At 44.7% G+C, this 22,879-nt stretch overlaps 1 protein-coding gene and 1 non-coding gene across 2 annotated transcripts in view; both read right to left on the minus strand.

The window, feature by feature from the left end:
* Positions 1–5,112: 5,112 nt before the first annotated feature.
* The window catches only part of LOC119458009 (neutral and basic amino acid transport protein rBAT), an 84,589-nt gene continuing 66,822 nt past the window's right edge, over positions 5,113–22,879 (minus strand). Inside the window, exons 2-7 of the mRNA XM_037719797.2 lie at positions 18,046–18,850; positions 17,256–17,573; positions 12,163–12,351; positions 10,933–11,298; positions 8,957–9,133; positions 5,113–8,430 (exon numbers count right to left, since the gene is read on the minus strand). Of these exons, the coding sequence (XP_037575725.1) occupies positions 7,963–8,430; positions 8,957–9,133; positions 10,933–11,298; positions 12,163–12,351; positions 17,256–17,573; positions 18,046–18,108 (1,581 nt within the window). The 5' untranslated portion in view covers positions 18,109–18,850 and the 3' untranslated portion in view covers positions 5,113–7,962. The remainder of the gene's footprint in view (positions 8,431–8,956; positions 9,134–10,932; positions 11,299–12,162; positions 12,352–17,255; positions 17,574–18,045; positions 18,851–22,879) is intronic.
* LOC119459803 (U2 spliceosomal RNA) lies at positions 20,177–20,360 on the minus strand. The gene has a single exon (XR_005193810.1). It is a non-coding gene; the product is annotated as a U2 spliceosomal RNA (small nuclear RNA).

Below are 22,879 nucleotides of genomic sequence, written 5' to 3' on the forward strand. Positions count from 1 at the left end.
TATTTTGAAGGATAGCAGTAAGATGCCGGTAAGTAATTGGTAAAGCCTGTCGTATGCCTTCAAACCAATTGGCATATTTCTGGAAATATTTTTCTAAAGATAAGTGTCCTCTGCAAATATTGGACCTAGATAAAGATACTCTCGCACAGATTTTAGAGGCTGACCACCAGTCACGAATTCTCGTACTCTTGCCAGGCTAGTGAGCATTACCTTTGTCTTCTGTATATTAATCTTCAACCCTATTTTTCAAATTTTCTTGGCTAAGCTTCTCAAACATGTTGGACCTCATCCCCTGCGTGGCAGACAGGACCATCTCATCGGCAAAGCGTAGGCTGTTGAAATAATTGTCATTGATCTTCGCTCTGTCCTTCCCAGTCTAATTGTCTGAATACTTTTAAGTATGCAGTGAATGCCATAGGAGAGATTGTAGCTAAGGTATTCGCTACGATACCAGTACTATTTGATTACACAGTGCTGGAATTGCTGCTGGTGTCTACTGAATCAAATCCGATTTCTTATTCTATGAAATCCATATAGCAAGGCTTATTGTACTGCGCACGTTTTTATTTACCGGCTTGTTGACATCGATGGATCTATCATAGAATAAACCTTCCTGACGCCAGCCAGTTGTCTTGGTGGCTTTAAGTCATGTGTCACCATGATTCTATTAAAAATTGCCTTGGTGAATATTTTCTGCCATGTTGAAATGAAAGCCCCTTCTTATAGGCCAATTATTGTTTGATTATTTATTGTCTGCCTGCTTGTGCATTAATTTATTGTTGGAATGTTCACAGCTCTCTGGCACACTGAACTGGATAGATCAATTCGGAAGTGAAGTGCAAGATAGACCCACACACAAGTGCAAGTGACATTTCGTACCCGAAAGCACATAGGATATCTAGGAGAGCGATTCTTTTACTCCTCCTAAAGATTCTACGTCATACGGTGTTCTCGCATAAATGCTGGTTCGCTTTCATTGCTTCAGATCATATAACGGGCCGCCTGTGTCACTCCGTGTCATGTTGCCAGGTGATGTTGCCAGATGGCGTGTGACGGGCTTCAGACCATACCGCGTTTGATAGGTAGCATTCGCGCGGAACAATTGCGGGGACCTTTTGAGAGGTTTCGTTCGCTTGCAGGAAGCAAAGCTCCTCAGCCCCCTTTTGCTTATCGATATCGCACAGAAGCAGCGACAACGTATCTGCGCATTTTTATGGCAGCCTCCGCACCTTGCCAGCAAACAAAATGCCAAGAGGTGCTTCAGTGTCAACTCAGACGGACGATTTCTCTCTCGCTCTCCCCTACACAGCAGATTATGCGCTTATTATGACGCTACGCGTGCCTGTAGAACTGTTTTCTAGCCCTCATTACGCAGGTATGTCGCACGCTGTACTCGACACGGCGTGACATGTTCCACACGTCACACCATAGTGTAGGTCAAAGCCACAGTCATGCTATATGAAATTGGGTCCTATGTGTATGCATCGGTCTGCATAAGACAGCTGCTTAGCGAGTCCCAGTTGGGGAAGTACACTACGCGTTAACTGAGACGTTATGTCATTTCATCACATTCCTTGCGAAACATGTAACATAGATTTCGATCGTATGTAGGGTTTGCCTAAGGAATATTTTGATAATTCCTCTATGATGAAGTGCCGAGAGCCGTTTGCAAATATTTCTCGCAGATGTGTGCAGTCGATCGGTTTTAACTTAGGTACATATTTCGGCACATTCACAATATAAATATCTTCTGCAAACATTCCACACCTAAACTAATTATTCAAAGATTTTTACCACGTTACGAGCTAAGCGAAAACACAGTATATGAAGTTCAGCTACGACCAGGTACAAAAAGGGGCTGCGAAAGCCCAGGAAAACCGTGAAGGTCCATCAATCATGCGCGCCTACTTTTTTTTTCGGCGTCCTGTGCCCCACTCCTACGTAAAGAGCATCGCAAACGCTACTACATTTTTGTGCTTTGAACTAAACGTCTTCCAGACTCGCGCAAGAAAAATGAATTGCCTTGGAAGGAAAAGCTCACAGGACCTTTCACGATAGTGCTTTTCTGCTTTCCGGTGCTACAGCCATCACTCATCGTAACGACCAAGCCCAGCATGGAAGAGGCCCGTGCATTCTAAGTAGTATTATGTCCTGAAACTTGTGAACAAAGTTCTAGACTACAAGAAAATTTAAAAACGCTATGAAAGCTTATGTAAAAATCACAGATGTGCAGTGCCATACCTTCAGCATCTACTCTTTCCTTCACGGTTGGATGGCTGACGCTAAGATGTAAAGGAAGCACGTATTTCGTGCGGCACGTCGTCTCATTGTTTGGCAGTGTACGTGCGTCTCCCCAGGTCTAGCAGCGCATTCACCTTCTTAGAGGCCTAACAGGATTCAAAGCCACAAACGCCAAAACGAACATTTAAACACATTCTTATGATACGCAAAACTGATTATTAGAGAGCAAAGCACAACTTAGCGAAAGAAATGAATCTTCCAGAAAACTGAAAGGATTCAAACATAAAAAATTTTCTGTGAGGAAAAATGCTAAATGTTCTTAAGTATTTCGGAACAAAGAGCCAATCGAAGTGTAGATACAAGGTACGAAAGGAAAAGGATATAGCGATAGTATAACACAAACAGAAAACGCTTGTCCTTGCGTTTTCTGGTGCATCGTCGTCCTTATATATCTTACGTCTGAACATTGAAATCATATTTGGCGCAGTCTACATTGAAATATATAAACACATCTTGAAGTGAATGAAATTCTGGGGCTTTTCGTGCCAGAACCACGGTAGGATTTTGAGGCACGTCGCAAATTTCGACCACCTAAGGATCTTAAACGTGCCCCCAATGCACGGGACGCGGGCGTTTCTTTGCATTTTGCCGCCATCGAAATACAATATTGTAACAAGTGCGACATTGAAAAGGCAGGAAATTGAGTTGTGAGGCGCCCAGTGACTTCACCTGTGATACAAGAAGCATCCCAAATTAACATATATGACGCTCAAATATAAGGATTGCTGACAAAATACCAGTTTTAATGCATTCGTTGAAAGACTAAGAAATATTAAGGAGCTCCTTGCTAACATACTCATTGCTGTACCTTTCACTTTTCTTCCTTTAATAGAAGTGTTAGTACAAACCACAAAACATGGCACTCGTCCTTGATGGTTTGCGCGGCATTGTTAATAGTAGGGTAGTGAGCCTTAGCGAAATTTTAAACAGGGTGATGTGATTTCTTATACTCTTCCTGGCGAATGATATACATTCCAGTAGCACTTAATGTGGGGCGCTTAATAAAAAAAATGGTATATGTAATCATTTACAAGATTTATGGTGCATGAAAACAAGGAAACGCTGTCCGCGTATGCAAACGCTGTTAAGGAGTTAGAGACTTGCAGTGTAAAATGGACACAAACCAGCTTAACTTGTTTTGTGCTGCTTTACTTCTAGTCGTGTTTTATGAGTGAAAATATTTGAATAATATTACTAGATAATAATATTACTAGAATAATATTGGTAAAATCCAGTTTCATCCATTACTGTGAAACTAATAGGTACTGCTACGTAGATGATGTCAAATCGGTGACGTCATGGGAGGGGAAAGCGAGAACTTGAACGTAGCGCGACTGATATTTTTGTTCTTCTAAGAACTTCCAGGTTACCACGTTCCAGGTGGCGGTATGATTTGACTATTTAGGGATGCAGAACTGCAACCCACGCCACCTGCTTTATTCATTTGCTCGTTCACCTATTTATCTAAGTATGAAAATCTAGGCAACAGGTACAGCACGTCGCCAGCATTAGAATGCACTGTTACTTTAGGAAATTCTTATGCCTACCTCATCCCTGACACCGGTGAAACCTGACTGCTGCCCTACAGTCTACTGCGCTCACCTCAACGTTGAAAGGAATATTTACGGAGTCATATTTGATTTTATATATGATTTCACAGGGCGTACGAGGAAACAGATAAAGAATTTTAGGCAAGTGAAGCACTCGTACAGCAGGCGTTGTCGAGACGCCCTCAACGCGTGGTTTTGTTCAAGTTAGTGCGCTGCTCTGAGCATGTAAATATATGTTGCGATACTAACACACTGAACGGCGCAAACAAAAATATAATTCTCATGTATTGTTTCAGTGTTTACTTCCTGTGAATTGACGAAAAAAGATTGTTGCCATAAAAAAATTTAAAACCCAAGATTTCTTGCCTTTCAAATTTCGCCCCATAATCTCAGAGGTTAAATGTGAGTGCCGGTACGCCAGAGTGACGTCAGTGATTTTGAAGTTTTTTGTTATATTTAGTCCATTTTGGCATATCAGACGTTCTAGAAACTAGCGAAGTAGGTTTTTTTTCTTCTAAACGCGATCTAGCAATGCTTCACCAATTACGATTATTTCAAATCAGTGTAGACACTGAAGATAATTGTAGTTTCCCGTTCATGAAATAACTGGGCTAGAGATTCCGTGCCCGTATTTCTGCATTTGCTTTTTTCCGGGATAACAAATCTGCTGCACAGCTAAGAGTCGCCGCCTTGTCTATGGCAGGAGCGGAATATTGTAATGCACCTAACACCAGTATTTTTTCGTCGTTCTCTTTCAACATTGGTTTTTCACCTCATTCTAGGTATCTTTGCAGGCAGAAATAGAACTTTGCTCACACGCGTTACAGGAGTCCGAGCTCAGGCCTATGGGGTCGGGAGTAGATCGAAGACATGCTAGGAAATTATTAGGGATAGAGTAGAAGCTTCTCAAACCAAGAAAAACGCCAATATAACAAGAAAACAAGCATGGAAATAATGCCCAAGGCAAGTTTGCTTCTATGAACAGACGGTGGCAATCAACATTGACACTGCTTTAACCTAATGAAGCACATGAAAAAAATAATAACAGCAGCCATTCAAGTGCGCTGTGTGAAGATTTTTGTCTATACTCGACAGGCACAATTTTTTTCCGTACAACCAGAGCCGAAGAAAACCATTATTACTTTGTCTCAAGCAGACTAAATGTGTTCAATGTGGCCATAGTAACCAAAGTCGTGTCTAAATACCTTATACTAAGAATAAAAAAGGAGTAGCGCAAAGAATACAAGATTCTACAGTAAATAGAACGTTTATTCATCCCAGTTCATATCATATTTCAGACAACTCTGCTTTATAAACAAAAAAAGGAATAAATCTTGAAGCCTTGTCTTCCGATCTGATGATCTTAAAAGGAGTGTGTGCGGGTTCTAATTCTACAATCGGAAGGCTTACACTCTTGATTCATGTCAAGTATGAGACAGACAAACGCAACAAGGCTTCCTACTTACCGTTTGTTACACTATGTACAGGAGGCGTGTGTCAGAGCTGGTTGGGCAAGCACAGGAAACATTCCATGGAATCCTATTTTTTTGTTCGGTGGCTGCTCAGTAATCCACGGTATAAATGAGATTCCACACCGTCTTTCACGTAAACGTAAATGTAAACATAACACGTAAACCAGTATTGACATTTTCAGAACTCATCTAACAAATTTATTGCCTTAGCTATCTGAATGTTAGGAAAACTACCTGTTGACCACACTGTTGTTTGTAGTGGCAGGCTATTCCTTAGTAAAGGATGCTTCGTTCTTACACTGTGCGTTTTTCTGCGGAACACCAACTGAAGATCAATGTGAGTGACAGTCACTGTAAATGTATGTTTCAGAGATAACTCTTAGGGCTCACTTTTAATAATGTTTTCTCGCATTTTTTATGCAGTACCAAACATGCATTTCAAGATTAACGGAAATATGGGTGATAAATTGTCAGCTGGCATTCCAAATGAACAGTAAAAGCCATCTGGAAGTGTAGGTATTTATTTGCGTGCGGTCCCTCGAAAATTGGAAAAAAATAACTGCCCTAACTGTACAGGCAAAAAAGTTCAAATACAGAATCTTTCGTTCCCACATTTATATTTCCGTGCGAGAGCTAATCAAAGGCTACGTATCGTCGAGCCGAAAGGTATGTAACATAAATTGCCGTAGCGAGTGAGAATTTTCACAGAATTCACTTATTGTGCGCACTTTCTACGCTGTTCTTGGGACGCATCGTTATGCCAAAGTAGGTCTGCTTGTGTGCGTATACTGTTGTACGTCCCCATAAGACAACTCCACTTTACCAAGTATTCCCACACGCACTCGACACAAGTTGAATGCAATTTAATGACTATAAGGTGGCCTCCTTCGTATCTGATGCAGAGAACTCAAATGCAAATTTTGCTTAAACAGTTCGACAAAAGCGTTCCAGTGATCTTTCTTATATTCATTTCAGCACGTACAGCAAAGTACTGGAGGCATTTACCGTAGCCGGGTTTCTCGGCGCATATTTTGCGCTCTCTAAAACACACTTCAGATAGTTATCGGTCTTATGAAATTGTAGTGCCCTTGTCAATGCTGCTTGTATCATTCAAGCCTCGTAATGGAGACACTGAAATTGACACGGACGCGGTGTTGTAAGCTGGCGCCATCTGCTTTGTGCACTATTGCAATACCCTCAATTGCGGAGAAAATATTATTCTTGCCCAAGATCACTAATATGGGTATTTACCACCAAACACTTTTATTCTTAACCAAAGGATCTATCTTCAATCAGGTCATCCATATGGGATAACCGAAACGACGGTGTAATGGCGGCATCAATATCGAAGCTTTCTCCTGACTGTAAATATATTTTAACGAAGCTAATGACACAGTAAATCTGTAACTCTCTTGTACCTCGGGTATTGCATTTTAGGCGATTCATGTGTCCCACGTCTGTTGATTTACAACTTCAGTTCATAGCTACGATGTCAATAATTTTGGCAGACAGACATCATTCAACCTCTCTTGATACTAAATATGGAATTTTTGTGGTAGACGAGTGCATAAATGTGTTACCGACATATTTATTCCGGATCTGGCATTTCTGATTTCACAAACAATGTGCCTCCCCATCCGGCATTCGTTTTAGCCTAGATATTGGTATTTACCATTTAGTAGAGTCATTTATCATAGACTGTGAGGAACCTTATAGCACTTTTTGGAACGGACACATCTCGCAATGTCGCAATTCTAGCGTCAGACACAAAGTCAAGTTTTCCTTCTTTACGGCAATCGTTCGAATGACCTAAATCATCTTCAGTAGCTTTGAAGAGATGCTGCGGTGTTTTTCGGCATGCCAGTATATGCTCTGCTGTAGAGTATTTGTGAAGGAAGGGCAAGCAGTTACTTTGCACCGCAATTCTCCCCTCTAAAATATTTCTGACAGCAAAAGTAACCGCTTTGCCACAATACAAGTGCTTTTTTGAAGCGCCCAAGTTCTAATGTCCTCCACATATTTGCTTCAACTATAGTCGCACAGACACTCACATGGGCTAGAACACAAGAGGAAAGTTTTCAAAAACATTCGGTCCACTTTTTCGGGAACAGATTGATCGTCATGGCATGTTACTACCAACCAGTAATTTTGTCAAATGTTTGTTCCGAGGTACTTCTTGGCACGAGGCATCTCTGTCGTAAATGCCGCCAAACTTGTACAAGCAATGCCTGACGCAAGCATGGCCTTATACTCACTTCGCGACCAAGTAGGTAGAATGACAGTTACGCCGCCTCACTACGTTATCAAATACCTGTGTCAAGAACGTTCTTTAAACGAATGGACTATCTCGTCATGACTTCCTAAATGTTCTCATGTGATGGATCACGAAAGCATGCTGTGACAAGAACTGCCGCGGGGAGTCAGTGGAATCATTGTCTATTCACATCACCACCAACCGTTCCTTTCCACGAATGGCTCTCTCGGAGCACTTGTCAACACGAATGAACACTTGAGTCACTGGCGCCCAAACGTTCACATACGACGACTGGCGCAAGGTTGGTCTGACAACGAATACGTCTGTTTGCGGTGGGTGGAATGACCTTCACATCACGTCACCTTGAACAATTTTGTTTTCCTCTTCAACTGGTGATCTCCACGTAGAGTGCCTCACCAGGCTCCAAGTAAAGCTCGCGAAAGTTGACACGGGTAGGAAGGCTTGAACAAGTTCCGGCCACCACGTTCCCTTCGAAACCGAGGTCAGAGAGATCGCGGGTGACTCCTCGCGGCGCAAAGTTTGCCACCACAGCGTAGCTGGCGCGACGTGGATAGAAACGTTCCATGGCGAACACCTCTCCGCAGCGGCGCACAAGCTTCGTGTTGCACCGTCGGTGTCGAAGTGACGGCACGCCCGCCATGTACAGTGTGACCACGGTGCTTCTCAGTTCCGCGGCTCTGGCGAGTGTGTCGATGACTTCGCTGGCATTGTCGACGTTCCTGATAACGTGATCAGGGTGAGCTGGCATCCACGGCCGTGATGCCGGAGAAGAAAAGTTGGCGTGAGTTGCATCGCTCCACTGCATCGGTCCCAGTTGGCCCGTCCTGAACGGCTGCAAAACAAATGGAAAAAAAATTGTCCTGCAACCCGCATAAGTATACCATTCCTGTACCGGTGCCAGTCGTAGTACTTAGAAATCGCGAGAACACATGTTGAACGCAATAAGAAGTGGTCGCTAGCTGGCGAGTAATGTGTCAGCTGGCGAAGCGGGCCTTTTACCTTTCGATAAAATGCATCAAAAATATATAGAAGAGAACACCAAGAAATTTGCTTCACTACTCCCACTATTTATTTGGTTACCCCCAGTTAGGACAAAAAACTAACCTTCTGTAGTCACTGACACACAAAGAAGATTGTTCCACGTAAATTAAGACACAACAAATTTACTCGGAGTGCAAAGAATTGCAGAGTTTGAAGGAGTACGGAAAAGTTAAATCTAAATTTAGCCTCTATTCAAACGTAGACGCTCTTAGCCACAACAGTCATGGCGTAAGATAGAATGCTCACGAAGCGCTCGCATGGAATTTATTTGCTAAATAGTGGTTTTCAACTATAATTTTCAGGTGCAAGTAACTCACACGTCCGGTCGATTGGTCCAGCGAATCCTTCATGCCGATCTCGTCGCCGTAAAACAAGGACACCGTTCCCGGCATGCCCCAAAGTGTAAAGAGTGCAGCCAGTGGATCGACATCTACGATTCTCGATGCCAGTCGTGGGCTCTCGGAATCGCCAAGATTCCAGCTCAACCATGGGTCCTGCAGAAGAACCGAGCGACATGATGTTGACTCGGTATAACAGTTCTCGAATAATTTCAGCGGTGACCAAATTGGTCCTGCTGGTTTTGCAGGCCGGATTTTCTTTATGCCTTCCTTTACTGAAGTTTATGTAGATGGAGCTACACTGTAGACGCCCCCCATATTCTCGCTTAGCTCAAGCTTTTTTGAGCAGGCAAACGTCGATGTGAGCCTTTTAAGCGAAGGCACACGTTTCATTTTCCGCATCATTTTCCTGAATAAAAAAAATCGCACTTGTTTTAAACTAGTTTGCATTATATGCGAACAATAAGTTTTTGCTGTCCTTCTAAAAGATAAAATTGAAACCTTCAGGTACTACGTTGAACATTATTATAAATGACATGTTTAGTTCTTTTTTTCAATGGGGTTGTACACAATATCCTCCAAACAGAACACTAGTGAGATCGCATTACTCTGAAATTACCACATTTGCCTTTTCTACGTACATAGAAGTAAATGACGACGCATAAATACCTGCTCACATCACATATGCTTCTAAACATTTCATTTATTCAATCAGCGAAGCTTTCTAAGATTTTGTTATGCAAGTTAGAACTACAGCAGGCATTGGTGGCATAAAAGACAACGCGTATACATGCAATACCTGTGATGTGTTTTTCATCCCCGCCAGTGGAAGTCAGACTCCCTGGTGAAAAGACAGCTCAAACGTTCTAATAAGTGTCACACAAAATTGAAGTATTTTTGCACTCCTAACGAGTACGTGTAGCGGAGATGAGGCAACAAACATCCTGCCCGCATTCACCAGCAGAACATGAAATTTTACAGACTTTTTCTTTACCCCACAAGTGTGCACCATTATCGACTCCAGAAACAAAGGTAAACCAACACTCAGTCTCGCTGCAACTGCGTGCTACATATATTATCTACTCCAGAGCTTCAGCTCGGTTTCTGATAAAGTCCATATTCAGAAGGTGACGTCCTCACAATATTCAGAAGGTGACGTACGTGTACAAGCTCCACGGACCTTTTCATCATACCCTCACAGGTCTGCATTTACGCGTGATGCTTACGAATATTTATCTACGCGGAGGGTAGTAAAAGCGGGGAAGTTAGTTCTGTCGCTGGTCTAGGTTACACATCTCTTAGCGCGGTGGGAGATGTGTACGCCGATGAGTGCTTGCAAACATTGAGAATTATTTAGTCTCCAATGCCGCACCAGTCATATCACCTGTACGAGTTCGAAGCTAACGGCATGTGTAGACCCAACTACCATTCACGACAAGCGTACTTACGCCCGTCTCATCATTATGTAATCCTCGGTCGCAATATCGCTGCTCAGGCAATCTCTCCTCAAAAGCATAGGATTTCCTAGGACAAATTGCCACTTAATTCAAGACATTCAGTATGAGCCAATTATGTGTTCACTGTAGGATGAAGGTGTCTCACACAGGTTTTGACTCGTCCTTTATTGTACCACACACTGTAACATTTCACTGAAAAATGATAACCCCAGCTCAATACCAAATCATCGGCCGTCGTTGACTACCTTTTCATCCCTTTTCCATGCAAACTGCTGCTATACGAGACCACAGATTGCCTTCCCTACGCATTGCAAAATATTTCCAGCTCAATATTTTTCTTTTATACTATAATATCTGCAACATCCGTTTGCTCTATATTCTCCGTGTCTTTCAGTGCCGTTTTATACTTTTCGCCTAATTATCAACAACCGTGCATCAAAATTCACAGTAAGAATCTGAAAGTGACACAGTTGGAAGGAAAAAAAAAGAAAAACTAACCGCGGCCATGTTGGCAACTCCACCACAGTGTCGCTCACTGACGCTGTGCACACCAGTAATGTTTTCGTCGGCAACTTCTCCTCGAGTGCCCCGGCCATCGAGTATCATCTGCCGCGTGACCTGCGCGTACCGCGACGCCATGATCTGCGTGACATTTTCTGGTCCACCCTCGAGGGGCACGTGGACATCGAGGAGGTCGAAGAGGGCAGCGATTGGCTGGGTAAAAAGGGAATCCCTGTCGGCCAGCTCCTGAGCGAGGTTGATGGAAGTCATGAGAATTCGGCCGCGCTCGTCCGCATAGTCCAGCTCGTCCAGTAGACGGCGCCAGGCTAGAAGTATCTCGTAGAGCTCCCGGTCGTTGAACACCTTACCAGATATGAAAAATGGCAGAAGGAAAAATAAGACACAGGCTCAAAATTGTTTTCGATAAGTCAACTAGAGTGGCGCATAGAACTATTAGTATTACGCTTGTCGTGGGCTGCGCACACGTTCTCTTGGCAAGGATGGACTAATGATTTCCTTGACAGTAATAAACGTTTCCAGCGAACACAGATGGAGACCTGACAAAGAGTACTCCCGTTGACGAAACGTTGGGTGTACTCTCAGGCTTCGTTTGATCGCCGACTGCTTAGTGTAGGCTTGCGGTTGTTTTTATACAACAAATATAGTGTAAGCTGCGTTTGCACTCATGTAGAGTTCAGCACAAGGAATGCAATAAATGGTGCTAAGACAAAGCTCTACAGCAATTGTATTGTGCATTGTACTTCTTAAAAAGACACCTTCTCGTGGCTAAACCAAATAAATCTGGAGTCTGCTTATCGTACCTTCATACGAAAAAAAAACAAGTTTTTCATTTTTGTTGTTGTAGGGGGTAGTGCTGATTCAAAAAGGTTGCATATTTTGCGCTAAAAATTAACTTTCAATGTATTGAGCAGCAGCAAGATCAATCCGGAATTTTTTATGATGTCCTACCACGTTTTGATTGACAACTTTGTTGTTATTATATTTGAGAATGTAATAAATAATAATGAATCATTATGTACTTAGGCGACATACAAATAAAAAGTCTGACTTGCTCCAAGCGGCGGCAAACAACATTACCTTGCTTCTGTCCAGCTAAGCGGCACTGGCATATTTGTTTTAATTTTGATGCAAGTTACGTGGAACACTGTATATAACGGCCCTGAACGGTTGTTTCAGTCGCACAGTATGCAGGATCAAACGCTATACCTGCAACCTGTCCAGGTGCTTTAGGTAGAATCCGTCCACTCCTTTTTCCAGCCAGACGGACAATGAGCGCATGACCTGCCGCTGTACTTCTGGGTGAGACCAGTTCAGGTATAGTTGGTTCCCAAATGGCCGTTGAGGGTCGCGCCGATCGTCGTCGTCAGCGTCCTCCCATTCATCTACGCCATTGTTCTGAGAGAACAGCAAATATAAACGAGTGGTACTCTAAGCAAATCGCATGTTTTTTTTATTTATTGCAAACGGAAGATATAAAACAGGAAGGTTTAAAAGTTGGAAAGAACGGTTCATGGTTAAGAAAAATGAGGCGTACGCGAATATTGGCAATATTGGACGTAAACGAATGCCCTGCCTACATCATGACATTTCTCCCCAGCATAGGCATAATATTTAGACCAATCGGTACGCTCTTTGGCAAAAGCCTACAATAGGTCGCACAGATGGCATAGGGTTCTAGATATAAGTACTGCTTAAAATTTGAAGTGTTTGTTAAGAAAACATCACTGTCACTATTACACAAAAGGAAGGCGAACGAAGAGTACCAGCCTTGAAGTTCTATGAGAATATGACAGCAACAGAACTCATACGGCAAAGCGGATCCAATGTCATTCCATATCGAACGACCTCGGAGTCCCCATACAGTCTCAGCAGCACGCACAAAATGTTTCAAGTACCTCACTGCAGCTGCGTCCCCGTTGCAGTCTTCCCATCGTTTTTTTTTTTAACAGCGTATCTCTTTAAGCTCCAGGTTCGGCTACAAATCGTTCCCAGAAACTCCGCCGAGCTATAACGTCACTGCGTTGTCTAGCAACCACGTGGCACAGCTCTACCTGACTCACGCTGCGCCTAGCTCTGACGTCACTATGCGTCACCTAGCAACCGCCTGGCATGTCTGCGCCCGGCCGCGCCACGTTGCACCGCCGCTTCTCGTACATCACCAAGCTTCCACAGCCGTATAGGCGGCGAAAAAAAAAAAGCCATGGCGTCACTGCGCGCCGCTTCGTTCCAACACCACCTAGATAGCACACACCTACGCCCTCCGACCAATGACATCATGCTCCCTGGCCCGAAATTTCCATTTCCAAGGCTGGCGTGACGAAAGCGGGGACGTCAAAATCACTGTTGTTTACGCAGAGCATCCCCATTAGATTCTATGGCTGTCGAGCTAACTAGCATTACGTCATGGATCGGAGTGCGTAGGCCTTGTGCTATTAGGTAGTGTTGTTCATTCGCGGCGTTCGTATAAAGCTCCGTGACGCAGCGACGGCGGCACATTGCCTAGTGTCTCTGCGCCGAGCACATCGTTTGCGCTGCTTAGACACATGGGACAGCCGAAGAAGTACGTAACCCCCGAGGAAGAAGATGCTCGGCTGGAAGCCCGTCGCATAGTTGATCGTGAACGAATGCAACGGCTGCGATCAAACCCGGAATACCGTGCTGGTGAATCTTCATCAGAGAGACAGCGAAGAGCGGAAGATCCCGAGTACGCCACCCTTTGCAGGGAACGCTCTTGTTTGGGTGATCGCAAGCGCCGAGAACGTGATCCTGGCTAGCATATCACGCGTAACATCCAGCGTCAAACCTACGAGTTTATGGGTGGCGTGAACGGCCGATTTCAGCGAGAGTTCTCGAACGTCAAGTTTGGTCACAGCTGCCCCGTCTGGGATCGGCTGTTCACGTCAACCTGCTTCCTCTGAACGCAGTTCAAGACTTTGAGAAGCGCAATGTCGCCGTGCGTTTCCCGCCGAGAACGACCCCGGAGAGAGGAAGGTTTGCAAAAATCTTAGCATAACATATTGTTACATAGCAAAAACTAAACAAAACTTCGTAAACCTTGGTCGACCCCTAGCTACGCTTGTTTCTTCAGCCTTGCACCCCTAGTGAAAGCTGCCCTCAATTTTATCTTTTAGTGTAACACGAAATGATCCATTACTATGCTGTCACAAACGTCCTGTCGTTGCATTTACGATTGGTCTTATAATATCCTGACTATTATGACAAGTCCATCGCTTTTTTGCGAGCACACCTTGGCCAGCTTTGTACATGCAGACTCCATTTAAGTTGCCCTCTTTAAAATCCATACCCAATGGGCAATGCGGAAAGCTGCGTGACTAAACCTGATATGCGGATTTCCATTCTTCCTTCGTTTATTTTTTAACGCTTCGAGCGTGGTCCACCTTGGGATTTCGCTCACCAGAGATGAAAAGCGAAAAATGCAGTGGAGACTGAAGCATAGAATGAAAAAGCGTACGCCCACCCATTTAGTGTAGAAACCTATATATTTTTATCTGGTCGTAGCATTCATCTATCACCTAAATGGAGTCATTTTTATATAAATATACATTACAGCAAACTGCACTTGTATTCAGAAAACGGGTCTGATAGTGCTCTTTCGTTGATTCATTTATCTTTTGTGCATCTTTATGGGAATAAAGATGCCCGAAAAATAAAGGTGTAAAATGGCAGCAAAGTTACCATTTACACATGCTACCGGTGAGATAAGCAGCCTCGCAAATAAAAGTCGCAGAGCAGTGCGCCAAAAAGTGAAGGATGACTCTGTCGGAGGCACGTTCCTCTACTGACCGTTTCTTGTGGGTCCTGCTTTCTTGTAAATAGGCTTCAAGCTGGTCTGCTGGTGAATGCAAGTTGCATTGTTCTGAACATTGAGGGAGATACTGTGGAGCTGCCATCGCAAAAAAAGTATAATACGCCAAAAAACCATATCTATTATTTGCATACGAACGTACAGATATATTACAGTATAAAAACTCTCGTGTTTCAATAACTTCTCGCTCCTAATAATCTTCCCTTCTGCTTCCCCTATAGCCTGCGTGTTGGTATGGGGCGTTTAACCAAACTAGCAACTTTATTTCACTTGGTTTGGAGTTTTATGTGCTTTCAATACCGCTTTCAAAAAAAGAAAGCGTCAACTTAACGCTGTTTTATGTCCTTGCTCTCTCTCGCAGCGTTCAAGGCTGTCTTGCGGGCGATTTCACACATTGTACCACTAACTCTAACGTGCACGCTGCCGTCGTGCAAGCAATAAAGAATGTAATTGTCTTCGGCAAATCGAACATCCAAGCTGCCTTCGACAAACACTAAAGCGGTCGGTGTACGGTCACTGCCGCCACTCACGTATTTTCGGGAACGCCAATTTAACACGACTCGGCAACTTATGCGTGTCCATGCTGTACTAACGGATACTCCGCAACGTGTGATATAATTACTGCGCGCGTCATGAAAGCGTTGTAGCGTGCTTGTATGTCGACGAGGGAATGAACACGGCGAATCCTTTTATGGCCTGGAACTAATTGAAATTCAGACGAACCAAACTACTAATGGAATGGAAAACCCCCTGAGTGGCAGAGAAATCCTCTGCACAGGGTGCTAACGAGACTTTTAGGCGTCATTAGCTGCTCGTAGGTTCGTGTTTCCAGAGGACCCCGGGAGACGTGTCATTGGCACCACGCGTCCCACGGGAAATTTTTGTCCAGAGCGGAGCTCTGCAGCCTCGCGTTAATTGAAAGCGGGGCTAACACGGCCGCTAGTGACAGGCCGGCTCTCTCTGGCTTACGGGGCCCGGCGAAGAACGAGACACGGCTGTCTGACTAACAGGTTGGCGTGGTTAATGGATCGTTTCACTTTCCAATGGGAAACCGAAGAGCGTTATTTGGGCGTGCAGAAGGGATTAGCTCAGATGTCAGAGACACCTTTCACTGCACGTTTTCAATGGATGTAGATGAGAAATAGGACAGGTTATTGTCATAGAGCTTCTATGCTGTGTCTGTAGAAATGTATACAAAGTTTCTGTCTACGACAGTAACAACTATTCGCCCGATATAACTCAAAATCCATTTCTACTATATACAACTCGTGAAGACATTGCGAATCTTTAACTATTATTTAATAAGCTTCGAGATCACTGTAGAAGGGAAAGTAATTTACAGTACAGTGTTTTACTGTGTATGCCTGAGTCCGCAAGATGTTTTTTTTTTGAGTAAGTTGCTAAGTGCTACGAGATTCATGTCGTGGAATGCTCCTGATTGATTTTCACTATTTGGAGTACTGTAAGGTGCATATGAACCTCTGGAAGGCAGCATTTTCGGATTGTGGCCTCGTAAAATTTCTGCCGCCGGCGTGGGTCACAATCAACGTCTTCCGTATAGGTGAACATAATGTCCTCTGAGCCAAGGTGCTGAGTGAAATGACGTTGCGCTTCAGACTGCGGTTAAACACAGCATATACTATCATTGTTCACAATGCAAGCATAACCGCCTAAATTTACTCTGTCAGCTTCATTTATATTTGCCAGTTATGGGAAGTCTAAAACAATGATATTTGTCTTATTTTTGATACTTTGCGATGAGCATATTGGTGGCTATGGGACCAACAGAGTAACATACTGTTTTCGACGTCTTTTAGGGTATTAGTAAACAAATGTACAGGTTGAATAGCATTCAGAAAACAATGCCGGTGCTATTAGTTTTGCCGGGTGGATTCCTTCGTGGCATGTTTGCATCTGCGCATTCAGGTTTATTAACCTTAAACAAACAGTGTTGATAAGTCGGGACCTTGGGCCTGACCGCAGCTCTTTAATATTTATTTTCACTTCTATGTATCTTAAGATGAAAACGACGAATATTACCGTTACTAATGCGGAAAAATGTAGTGTTGTACAAATTCAATACAATAATTACTTCATTAGTAAACTTCCGGTAGTGTTAATATAAAGAAGCAAGAATGTATGAGCTGAAACCGAGCTTGGCCCTAAAAAAGTGCCATACGAAATGACGCATAGTATATAGGGTGTCCCAGCTAACGCTAACCAAGCTGTTCAACGAAAACGATTATTTATGAAACGCTATGCAAGAGACGATTTTTAAGATATACGGTGTTTGATTATCAGAAAGTTGACAGACGAACACAGCAAGTGCCTTGTACGTTGTACCTTGCACCGTGTTTTTTTATCATTTTTTTTTCGTTTAACAGATAGGCGAAGGCTATCTTGGACACCCGGTAGAATAGTACTCTCCACGAGCTGTTGCCCTGCGAGTGTATGATGAAATAATTCCACTCACCATTATTGCTGATTCGTTCACGGACACGTAGTAGTTCGCGTACTCCCCATAGGGGTCCAGCAGCCAGTGTGCAGCCCACGAGTGTTGGTCGCTGGTCACCGTCGGGTTGATGTCCAGCACCACTCGGAGGCCGACGTCGTGAGCCCGCTCGACGAACGCCGTAAAGTCCTCCATGTGACCCAGGTGTGGGTCGACGTTGTCAAAATCAATGATGTGCTCATACTCGAGTGGGTAGTCGAGTGCGCTGAACACCGACGTTAGGCGGACAGCCGACGCCCCGATCCGGTGGCGGATATAGTCAAGCCGTGACGATAGACCCTGTAAGGAGGATTGCCAACTTTCAAGCGCGTGTCTGTGGGAAGGGAGGGTTGGCGGTGATCAAATAAGCGCGAAACGCACCAGTATGCACGTCCATAAATATTGTACGAGGTTTCCTTGTCCTACATCGTCACCATTTGCATCAAGAACAAAGATGCAATAGCGTCCTGGCTAACACGGCTACAAATACAGATAGGGGTACCGTGAACATTTTGGACCTACAGATAAACTAGAGCCACCACAGAAAATGAAACCGCATTTCTGTGGATGACGATGTAACAAGACAAAACAGAAGAATATGCAACCAAACTCTCAGGCATTATAAAGGGAGCATCTGGTTCAGTTATTGCTATACAGTCGAAAAAAAATAGGTGAGACATTTCGCCGTCCTGATTGGCTTATATCAGGACTCGGGTGTTTCTGTCTAAAGTCGGGACTTTCCCGCTAAATTTGGGGAGGTATGCAAACCTACCTGGAAGTCGCCGAACCCGTCTCCGTCAGAGTCCACGAACGAGGCGACGAACACTTCGTACATCACAGCCCCCTGCCACCACTGCCTGGGAGGGTCGCAGGACGAAGGCCGGAGCAGCAGGACGCCCACGACGATGCACAGCACGGCGACCAGGCAGGACACGCAGAGCAGGAGGCAGCCAATCCTGATGGCCGGCCAGTTCCAGCCGGCGGGAAGGCCGAGTCGCAGCAGTCATCTTCCTCGTCTCCGAGGCTTCTCTTGTTGGCTCGGCCTCCTGCGCGGCTGCTTTTTTCCACGGTCTCCAGCAAGGCCGTTGTACTGCCGCTCGTGTCGAGGATGCAGGACTCGCTGCAGGAATCCAGCGGCGACTTGATTGAACTTCCAGAGTCCAGAGCTCTGGTAAGCGCCGTGTAAGCGTGGTGGTTGCCCGTCGAGAACAGGTTGCCCAGGCTCAGCCCTCTTCTGGACTTCTCGTCCACCTGTTCCAGTTGGAAGAAATCTGTGGGAGAGACGACGATGTTGTTGTTTCGGCACGTGCCGTCGATTGAGTGGCGACTGCAGGACTGCCGGTGTTGGCCCTGGTGATGGTGATGGTGTTGTTGATTATGGTTGTGATGCCGACCATGGTCCTGCGAATGTCGCTTGCCGTCGGATGATAGCCGTGCCGGACCAGTTCCGGTGATTTGGAAGATGTCCCCTCCACCGCTTCTCTCGGACACGCTAATGCCACTCACACGGCCGGCATCGAGTCCAGAGCGGTGCCTGTAATTGTGGTCCTCTGCATCTGTCTCCATGGTCTGACAACCTGCGAGCAAAGCAATAACCAAAAATATATCGTGTCCGCCAAGTTTGTCCATATAGTTGCCTTAGCATTCAAAGAGTTCATTACGCATGTCACAGCAATATCTTCACCCAATGTCATGTTAAACAATGTAAGTGTACCTCGTACACACAAGAAATAAGACTGTGCGTTGAGGTTTCCCCTGTTTAAATAATAGAGTTAGGAAAAATGCTGATCTGCTCATTGGCATCTCTTTCCTATTATCGCGTTCTATACATGGAAAATTTATTCAAAGCAACTTGTACTTTCTATAACAACGCGGTAATTCGGTGCATTTGGCCCCACACAATAGGCGACCACATGGTAGCTGACAGGGTACTGCGAAGAATAAAAAGTTCTGCGTGTTTATGGCAGTTTCATTGTTGTACTGCATAGTCTGGGTTATATATATATATATATATATATATATATATATATATATCATTTGTTCGAAAATAATAAATCAGTTGTCAGTCAGCGCTCGTATCGTCTCTTCCTCCGTCGTTCTTCCGGGTCGCCCGGCCCACCCCTGAGAACATGTTCATTTACGAACTCGCCCAGCTTGATGTGTTAATTTACCTACAATAGCGTTTAGGTAGCTCATAGGAATTGCGCGAAGGGTGCGTAATAAAGCTCAGACAACCAGAAATGTGCAGCAACTAGCATAACGGTAAACGTTGCTTAAGCGTGAGCGCCACCGTCTCTTCTCGAATTCACATGGACGAAAGTACCAGACGCATGCTGACGTCATTATTTTCCCTGGAACAAAAGAGAAGCAAGAACAAGAACAATCTTAGCGCGCTGAACCATCTTAGCCACGGGGGATATAGACTAAAAAGAAAATGTAACAGTGCCAAGTGTTTTCTCGTTTCTTTCATCGTGGCTGAGAATTTCCCGAAGACAAGTAAATTCAAATTTGGTGCTTGTCAAAAATGCATTGTGTAAAGAGTTGCTCGAAAAAGCACATCATGGTGTACTTTTATTTTCCTGAGGCCAAATTCACAAACCTTTTTGATTATAAGTGTTCTGTGCTACAGGCTGGTCGTCCTCGTTGTCAAGACTGGCACTTTTCCTCAATACGACGTACAGCGCAGATCTTTATACACCGCACTAAGCCAACCGGACGCTACGTGAACAATTGCTTACGCAACATTGCCGCACGACTGGCTGCTCAAGGCACTTGACGTGTATTCGCGGACTTTGTTCCCGCGAAGAAAAACACCTTTAAGTAGCACGTACTGAGCAACAGAAAGCTATATCGGGAGTTATACAGCAACGCCGTATATGGCTAGTTTCCTGCGAATCGACGTCCGTAGACCAGATATCCCGAAGATAGTGCAATACCGCCCCCCCCCCCCTTTCGGCGGAGGTATAGCAGGCTCCGAGCATTTCGCCAACTTGCACAAATAAGTTAAATATCATGGGTCCAAATACAACCCGTACCATATATTAAGCTGATAAGAACAGAAACTACATTTTGAGCAGCGTCAGCCATGTCTACGTTCGCATCATACACGTGTATGCCATCCCGCGTATTCGAACTAGTACCTAGCAATCTGAGTGTCTTCTGTCTCCTGAAGTCATGCTATACCTAGGCTCCTTTCCTCAGTTATGCTCTAACTGTGAAATGGGTAGGCCCCGTGTTGTATGGTCTGAAGAACAGCGTGCCTACCAAGAACGACGGCGTGAACAGGAAAGGGAATGGGTGCGGCGGCGGCGGAAGGAGACACCGACGATGAGCGAGCCGCGGACGCCAAGCGTAAGAGTGCTGCCCGGCAGGACCGCGAGGCGAAAAGAAATGCGAGCGGTTCATGTGGCCCTGATCCCACAAACTTAGAACGTTTTACCGGAGAAACGGTCAATCACCACATACACTGCTTCGCTGGTCATCCCCATTCACAGAGCGGAATGGCACTGAATTTTTTCATGTTGTTCTACATATTTCTCATTGACGCTTCATCGAACTATAATATTTCAGACGTTGAATAATTAATTAGGACTAGTTATGTAATTAGGCAGGTTGCAAAAAACATTCTCAGTATCCAAGCCACAGCAAACAACATTACCTTGGTTCTGTCCAGCTACGTGGCATTTGCATATTTTTCATGTTTGGCTAAAATTACGTGGGACACCCTGCATATACATAGTAGCACAAATGCCTCCACTCAAGTTTCACTCTGTCATTAAGGCCAACGAAAACAAGTAAGAAAAGGCAGGCTCTTGCATACCTGGCCCTATAAACGGCGCTGTAAGCGAGCTGCCGTATTCAGAAAACGTCCTAACGCTAACAGGTCAAACGCATTAATTTCGGGAGATTAATGCTGTCTGCGAGCAAGAAAATCTATTTCGTGAAAAAAGAAGGAGTGAAACTAGAAAAAAAATGCAAAGAAATGAAAGCAAGCAAGCGCCTGCGATGCACTGCATTGTTTCTGCTGAAAACGGGGTGAGTTACAAAAAAAATGAGCAACGTGTTTAGCGATGGTGTGGAACTTATTAGGTGCGGAGAAAGGATTAAGTTTCCAAATGAATGAAGCGAAGTGATCGCGGTGTTTGAAAGGTCGGGTTCCGAGAATCAAAGGAGTTTGCAGATACAAGTTAAGCGCGAGCGTGGCCCCTCCTCTCTTCCCCCCCCCCCCCGCCCTCACCGCTTTAGACGCGATAACGGCGCTATCATCAGCGACCTTTCAGTCTGCCCTCTCCGCTTCTTTCCCATCGCAAAGGAAGTGACAACCGTTTCCCCTGGGCGATGCTTAACGACCATCCGAGGATTTCATTAATCATCGTAATGAGCAGCTAACTCCCGTTGGAGCGACGCTGAGCTCTCTGCGCGCAAAGTCATCTGTTTCACGGTTGACGCGGCGAGGTGGATTAATGTGGTCAAAGCCAGGAAAGCGGAGAAAGCAGCTCTGGTGTAGAATTACAAGAGAAGGGAAGGTCGTGCAGCAGGGGATTGCAGAATTAACTTTTGCGCCCGCTCCTTCACGGCTGTGTATTATGTTGGGCCATGTTCTCTAGTGCAGTTTAATGCGCGCAACGCAAGCAGAGGCTTTTGCAGTTGGCCCTCGCTTTTTAACAGCATAACAGAAGTGACTAGGCGAATTTTCTTGTCAGAAAGATTCCGCAGAAACAATAGAAGGCAGAATGAAGAGCGAGCAAACGCTCATGTGTCCCCGCTTTCCCAGGCACACTCGAGTGCTTCTAAATATGCCTAGAACCAACTTCTAACCTTTAAACATTGCAAATAATTTTTTAACGTGAACCGCGTGTTCCCCTACTCCCGTTTTCCAGTCTGAAAGGAGTACTGCCATGCTATGTTCATCATTCATTTCTTGCGTCAAATGAAGATCAGGGAACCTTTAAGCCTACAAAAACTAAATGGCAAGCATCAGATGAAGCGACGTAACCTAATACCACTTCTAAAGCCATTTTTGATTTTGTTTTTGCTCGGTCATGACATCATGGCGAACATTGTGATCACGTGGAAGTAGGGCATCGCGACGTTATAACACTCACTCCGGCTTGCTCGTTTGCCTATATATATATATATATATATATATATATATATATATATGAGATACGAAAGGCAGTGATGTTAGCCGGAAGGTAGGTATCCAGTTCGCTACCCTGCACTGGGGAAGGGGAAGGGGTAAGGGGAGACAGAAAGGTATTATGTTGCTTCTGGGTGTGAGGGCCGGTGCATAGACGATCCAGTGAGCCAGAGAGCCAGCCGCATGGTATCGGTATACGACGGAGACATGGTATCTGCATGGTATGGCATTTTCTAAAGAAACCGCAGTTTCCTTGAGCCACAGAAGCAACAGTTCCACTTCAGCTTCATAAAACTTCTCATTCTTTTACGCTCGACAACGTTGAAGCTTCCCCATACTGTCCAACTCGTAGAAGCGCGGAAGCTCCAACATTGGTTATGTATACCTTCTGTCTGAATCCTTTCTGTTATTTATGTCCAAAAAGTACATAGGCCACGACAGAGTCCGAAGGAGTTATAACAGGACT

This window comes from Dermacentor silvarum, chromosome 7 (genome assembly GCF_013339745.2).
Source record: "Dermacentor silvarum isolate Dsil-2018 chromosome 7, BIME_Dsil_1.4, whole genome shotgun sequence".
NCBI lineage: Eukaryota > Metazoa > Arthropoda > Arachnida > Ixodida > Ixodidae > Dermacentor > Dermacentor silvarum.